This window comes from Opisthocomus hoazin, chromosome 1, assembly GCF_030867145.1.
Source record: "Opisthocomus hoazin isolate bOpiHoa1 chromosome 1, bOpiHoa1.hap1, whole genome shotgun sequence".
Classification (NCBI taxonomy): Eukaryota; Metazoa; Chordata; class Aves; order Opisthocomiformes; family Opisthocomidae; genus Opisthocomus; species Opisthocomus hoazin.
In genome coordinates, this window is record NC_134414.1 from 123707910 (window position 1) to 123715049 (window position 7140).

Consider the following 7140-nt stretch of genomic DNA (forward strand, 5'->3'; position numbering starts at 1 on the left):
AAAAGACTTGGGAATCAGTACTAGTGGGAACATCAAGTCCCACCAGACACAACAAAACAAGCTTTATTCTGTACCAAACCTTCAAATGAAAGTGATTCTTTTAAAGGTGTTGTACTGGTTTTGCCTGGCATAGAGTTAATTTTTTTACAGTGCCTTGCTGGGGCTATATTTTGAATTTGCAATGAAAACAGTGTTGTGTAAACAATAACCAAAACAGTGGTATGTTATCAAGACCTTTTCTGCTTCTCACTCTGCCCCACCAGCAAGGGGGCTGGGGTTACACAGAACGTTGGGAGGGGACACAGACAGGGCAGCCGACCCCAGCTGACCAGAGGGACATCCCAGATCACAGGACATCGCTCAGCTGTAAAAGCTGGTGGAAGGGGGAATGTTCAGAGTGATGACATGCATCTTCCTCAGTAATCATTAACGTGTGATGGAGCCCTGCTTTCCTGAGGACGGCTGAACCCCTGCCGGCTGGCGATACAGTCATTTAGAAATGCAGAAGCCCTAGCTGGAAGAAATAACCAAATAAAGTTTCCTTGTATTCATTTTCACAAACTCCACTGGTATTATTTTATGTTCCATGTCATAGTATTAGTTGCAGAAAAGAAAGTTACACACAAAGATGCTTATTTCGTCAAAGGAGGGAAAGCCAGGTGTGTGTTTCATTATTTATTCTAGCAAGCATGAAAGACTCCAGAGCAACAATAAAAAAGGAACTTTGAAGAGAAGGTGCTTGAGTGAAAGAGCAGGCAAGGGAGAGAAGTATTCTTGAACATGCAATAAACAACACTCAACACCATTTGTCAAAAAATATTTTAATGTTAACAAAAGCCCAGTATCATCAGTCTCACACATCAGAAGTTATGGAGTGACATGTAATGCATCCAGGTGTCCCCACGGTAAAGACAGAGTCCATATCAGAGGATCATTTGAGTTTCCACAATTGTTGTGCCTTATATAAAAATATTTTCCAATTTTATCTGTTCAACACAAATTGCTTCCATATCATAAGTTCTTCTGATCCTAAAGTAATATTCAAACAGTAGAACAGAATGGGTTTGATACAGTAACAAGTACCTTTTTTCCCCTTGTGGAGAAGGAATAAGTTATGTCAAACATACTTTCACAAATCATTCCAGTATTTAAGAAAATCAGTGATGTAATAACAGTAAGATGTACAGATGATCTGATGTGAGGAATTTCACTGTTTTATATAGGGATCTGCCTCTAAGGAGTCTAAATTTTCACATCCTTTACTCTGTCAACTAGGTAACATTTGCTCATTGTAAAATCAACTTAATTATTCATAATCACTTTTGGGTATTTGTGAACTTCGCACAAGGGAGATGAAAGAGGATGTAAAAAGGTGTTAATTTATTTTTTGTGGTTGTGTGTAGCTTATTTCAACAGGGAATTAATTAAGCACAGCTTTCATTAATTCTCATTCTCTACAAGTCATGAATCATCTGTGTCATACTTCTCATTTCTGGGTTACTAAGCCAAAATTGCTCTGTAAGGCTTACAAAACCAAAAATCTGCTCAGTTCTACTGTTTGGGGTAATAAAAGCTGATACATTGCCATTTGCTCAGAACTACAAAGCTGAAGATTTCAGAATCCTAATCAGAAAATATTCGCTTTTTACAACATTCTCATTGAATTTACAACCCACTACTCTTCTTATACTAAAGTCAGATACTTCAGATATTACCACCTTCTTCTATTAAAGAGTCAGGGCATGTAACTACTGCCAGCTGAATAGTTACCAAGAACTTACCATGAGGTATACATACAATTTGCATAAACACAATCGTATTCTATAGCACATTCAATATAGGTAGCAAAATAGAAAAATGGCTCAAACGAGTGAGTGTATTAGCATGCAAAGAAGATTCTTAACAGAATTTGGGAACTTGGCATATCATTTATCATTGTAATACAAGCAATGCTTTCCATTCCACAGTCAGCTGAGCCATCCTGCAGTACTTCACCATAAAGATCTAAACTAAACCGGTATTAAAAATAAAATACACTTGGAGAGTGCTCACAAACAGATGTTATTTAACTAAGACACTGAAAGGTTTAGAACTGGACTAATCCTTTAGTTTCCAGTAAACACGGCCTTTCTGAATGCAGACTGTCAACAGACAGACATCTTTCCAGACTCACATCCGATGAATAAAATTTAGCTACGACTTAGGCAATAAGGTTTTTGAGTATGACAAGATTCAAGTTGTGCTAGTGAGTGAGAATTTACATTTGCTTCAGAAGGGTTATACAAGCTTATTAACAATGCAAGGTGTTTGATTGTTTGCATTATTAATTCAGCTCTACAAAACATAGAAAAAATAAATCTTTCATGAAACAGCCAAAGTAATTCACTTGTATGTCAGCATCACCAAGGTTCTTCTTCCACCTACAAGCAGTAAGAATAAGAGTGAAACTGAATGCATAAGTGTTGATTGCACTAAAGTGTATTTTAAAGTTTTGAAGACTTAGTTTTACGCAGACAAGAGAACACAATTTCTCTATATTTCAGTATCGTAATGACAGATTCAAAAGCAATTTTGTTTCAAAAACATTATGCAATATTGCTGCCACCCCATTAATACAGCTTCATAAATGCTGAGTAGTCTCACTACTCTTAACCACTAGACCAAAACATAATCTGTCTTGCAATTATTTCAAACAGAGGACAGTGACTGTGCCCACTCTATTGGAGTCATTCCTCCCAAGAAACTGTATTTAAGCTTAGGTACAAGTGCAGTTAACCACGGATAGTTCTACAGGTACTATACTCGATACTGTTCAGCAGGTGAATCCCCTATTCAAACATATCTTATGATTTCAGACACTGCATCCAGTAGACTACTTAGGGAAAAGCAGAAATGTGTATTACAAAAAAAAAAGAGACAGCTAATGTACACTGTAAATAATAAGGATTTTACAGGTTCCACATATATTGAGAGTTAAGCATGCAAAACTTAAGTACTTACTAAGGCTTGACACTGTAATAGTCTTCTGGTGTCACAATCTTCAACCCACCAAAGTAGTCCAGGACCCAAATATTGGTGATGTTGAATTTGGCAAAGAACCAATTATGATCCTTAGGCCAACTCTCCATTTCAGGGTGGCGACTGAATAATGCTTTTTTCGCTAAGTCTGCTTCTGAATCATTCACCTAAACAATAACCAGCAAAATATTACAGTAAGATAAAGTCATGTGAAGACAGATTTTAGCCAAAAAACACCCCACTGCTGATTGTGGTGTGCTCTTCTCAATTTAGCCATGTTTTGTCCCAAAGGACTCATTACTGTTGCAGAGTCTGCTCATCTTCAGCATGGTGTACCACTGTATATGAGACAGACAACAACTCCAAGGTGGTTGCTTTTAATATTAAATCAAAAGGTGCTTTTAAAGTAAACATAAGCAAGCAAGTACTTCATCAACATAAAAATAAATCTTTCAACAAATCACAAAACAGAGAGGTACGGATTCTTGATGAATCATTACAATGCGATGTTATAGGTGTAATTTTACCTCCTCCGCACCTGCTCACTCAAAAGACACAAACACATCCAACCCTGCTCAGACACATGTAAACACACACACACACGGAAACAGGGGGATATAATAGAATCTACAAGAGAAGGGAAGCTGAAATGCGTGACAACACTTAATATACAATGTGCAAATTTTTAAAGGGTTAAATCAACAAGTTAGAGCTCTGGGTATGGTACAAGAGGAACTAACCAAAATAAACAATTCAATTACTGATGAGAAACCCATGAGCAACTAAAGATTGCTGGAGTGCACTGTACAAACATCTAAGGCGTGAAAACACTGAATCAAGAGAGAGCAGAGATGATTAGTCTTCATCCTCAACCACTATCGTTAATAATGGGATTAAGATCTTCAATGATTAACATATACAGTTCTAAATTCCTTCTGTGGGACACCAGTACCGGTGCAGCAAAGAACACTGCCCTGGTAGCAACGCTACCAGATAATACAATGCACTTTCTCTGTCTCTAACACCTGTAACTGTGTAGCTCAGGTTAATATTTACTTCAATAAAGTTTCAGAAGGATACATGTCACGCTGCACGGACCAAAGAATTTAACTCAGCAAAAGAGACAGAAAAACCTTCACACTTGATTCACAAGCAAATTGTCTTTGACTTCTTAGTTTCAAAACAGGTCTAGAGGAACAAGGGAGGCTTCCTTCACTACAATACTGTCCTCCCAAGGTCCTTGCTAAAGACATGCCAAGATAGCTCCTGCAAATATTCAGTGGCAAGTTCGTTTTCCTCACACAAACTATAAGCTAGCCTTCTGGTATCACAGCACATAACAGCTCTTCGTACACTTTCGCACAGAAATTCTAAAGTTCCTCTTCTCCATCCACTAAATAATACTATTTGATAGACGCAATCTTGTCCCGTGTCAACTTCCAGCTGCTTACCTTTACAATACTCCCACAGAAGATTATGTGGGCACAGAGGGGATTCTGGGGATCGTATCTGTGCTTCTTGCAGTAAGGAGTCTGTGCCAAAGACACAGTTAAGGAGGCATTTGAATTGATCTGAAATGCAAGAAGTAAGGTAAGAGGTTTACATACTTTTGCAAGAAAAATGTCATGCCCACCGTATTTTCAGCTTTTGGTACTTTATTCAGCGCAGTATTTCTGTTAAAAAGAACAAAGCTGTCATCACCTTTTCCTCACTATATCTGAAAGCCTACTTAGACAAGCTCTGAACCTGAAAGAGGGCCCAGCTTAGGAGCGTGCTGAAGTCTGTTGGCATGAAATGCAAGCCTTACAGAATGGCACTCCTTAAAATTCTGAATTCAACATACTATTTAGCTGTTTCACATTCAAATTATTATATACTCCAATTTACATACATACAGGACAGCACAGAAGACAAGGACACACAGTAAACTTCGTTAAGTTAGTTCTGGTGGAATGACAAAGGGTTACTGAAAAGGTAACCTACTGAGTTTCACAACTGTTGATAAAATTAGTTAAAACCAAAACAAACAAAGCAAACCCTCTCTCCCATCAAAACAAAACCCTGGCTGCCCCCAAATTTATCAGCTCTCGAAGTTTAAAATGAATTTTAAAAGTTAGGCTTAAAAAATCCTGAGTATTTAAGTAAGACACCTAACTTGAAGAATTAAAGAATCTGTAACCAATTGTTTTTCAAAAACTAATTTGGTGAACACAGCTTGAAGAGTGCAAAACAGATTGCCTACTGCAGAACGTCACATGCTAAAGTTCCTTATTTCCCAGCAAACAAAGTTTGTGTGCCTTGAGAAGTTTCATTAACAGAGCTAGTCTCAGAAAGAAACCCCAGAAAGTCACTTAAACACTACACAGAGTGCCACTGAACTGATGAAACAGGAGCAACCACCTGACAGACAAGAAGTTGCTTAACTAGACAAAAAAGCTGACTCATGATTATTCAGCACTTACTCCTACCAGGCATCTCCCTTACACGTGACTATCACAGTCAAGTGTTTCTGCCCTGTAACAGCAGAATGAGGACCTGTTGGGGAGCCTGCTGAAGCAAAATGCTGATTAGCAGTTTATACCACGATTTTTACATTATTCTGAAAACAAAAGGCTGTAGGTGGGGTGGAAAAGGAGATGCTATACAAGATAAATTAGACTTTCTACACCACTCAGATAATTCAACTGTTTTAACGTAACAAAATAAAACCTGACAGGGAACAAACAAAAAAGATTTACGGTAAAACAAAGTCTGAAAATTTTCCATTATTTAAGTTCTGCGTTTATTTGTTTTACTAATACTGTAAGAGTTACGGGAACAAAACTGTTTTCTAATAAGCGAGGCATACGATCGCTATTTCCCTAACTTTTCAGCCAACCCTCCCTCGACTGCAGCCAAGCAAAAGATTCGTGACAAGGCCAAAGCCGCACACCCAGGCCCCAGCGCGCCCGCCTGCTGCCCATCGCTGTGCGCTCGCCGTCACCGCGAGCTCCGCGGGTTCAACTGCTGCTCCTTCAGTAGCCTGCGTAGGAGCCCTCTTTGCTCAAGCCCCACACTGCCCATCTCCAGTCCTTTTTCGATATTTTTTGTGACGTTCTTCCCACATAAATATTCTCTGCTCGGTGCTCCTGGAAGCCCCAGCCACCTCCCCTGCCAGAGCGTCACTTGGCCCTTCAGACCGCTTCGGCTCAGCGGGAACTTCTTCTGCGGGGCAGCAAGGGCCAACGCGGCCGGCACGGCTCGTGCTCAGGTGTCCGAGGGCACGCGCTGGTCCCCAGGGCCCAGGCGACATCCGCGGAGCGGGCAGTTAGCGGGGTGACACGGCCTTCAGCAAACCCTGGCCCCTGGAAAAGAAACTCCAACCGCCGCTCGCTGCGGGGATGGAGAAGCCGAGGCGACCAAGCAAGACGCAGCCATCGCGTTCGTAACCCGCACGCCGCCGGGCCTTCAGCCTCCCTCACCGCGGTCACCGCACAGACCATCAGACCGGCGCCGGGGCCGATCCCGCCGGGACACTGGCCTCAGCCCGCTCACCTCCAGGTCCCGCACGGAGATCTCCAGGTCGGTCAGGTACAAGTAGGGGACGCCGCTGCCGCCCAAGGGCCCGGGGGGGCCGTCGCTGAGGGAGAAGATGTTGGCGAAGGGGCGGCCGCGCAGCCCCTCCTGCGCGGAGAGCGTGGCCAGCGCGCCCCAGTCGCAGTTGTGCAGCACGAAGCGGGCCATGCGCGCCGCCTCCTCCGGCGGAGGGATGACGGCCCCGCTGCCCGCCGCCAGCGCCAACAGCAGCGCCAGCGCCGCCACCGCGCACAGGAGCCGCTCCCCGGCCATCCCGCACCAGCCGCCACCGACTGCCGGGAGCCGCAAGCACCGGCCCCCACGCCCTCTGCCCCGCGCGTGGGGGGGCGGGCCCCCTCTGCTCTCCGCCAATCCGAGCAACTCTACCCGCCCTCCTTCACCAATGAGGTGCAGGCTACTTTCCCACCGCACGAGGGGAAATTAGCCTGTCGGCTGTCAGCCAACGGACTCGCGATGTCCGCTCCCTCCAGCCAATGACGGCTGCTGGGAGGCGGGTACAATCACCACAGCTTTTCGATTGTAAACATCTCTGACGACTCTGCCTCG

The 7140-nt window shown here is 43.0% G+C and overlaps 1 protein-coding gene across 1 annotated transcript; it reads right to left on the reverse strand.

The window, feature by feature from the left end:
* Positions 1-805: 805 nt before the first annotated feature.
* Positions 806-6923, reverse strand: CREG1 (cellular repressor of E1A stimulated genes 1). Its single transcript, XM_075434652.1, has 4 exons — positions 6553-6923; positions 4470-4589; positions 3001-3185; positions 806-2420 (listed from the first exon to the last, which is right to left on the reverse strand). Coding segments are annotated over exons 1-4 (600 nt in total). The 5' UTR covers positions 6847-6923; the 3' UTR covers positions 806-2419.
* Between the last annotated feature and the right edge of the window lie 217 nt (positions 6924-7140).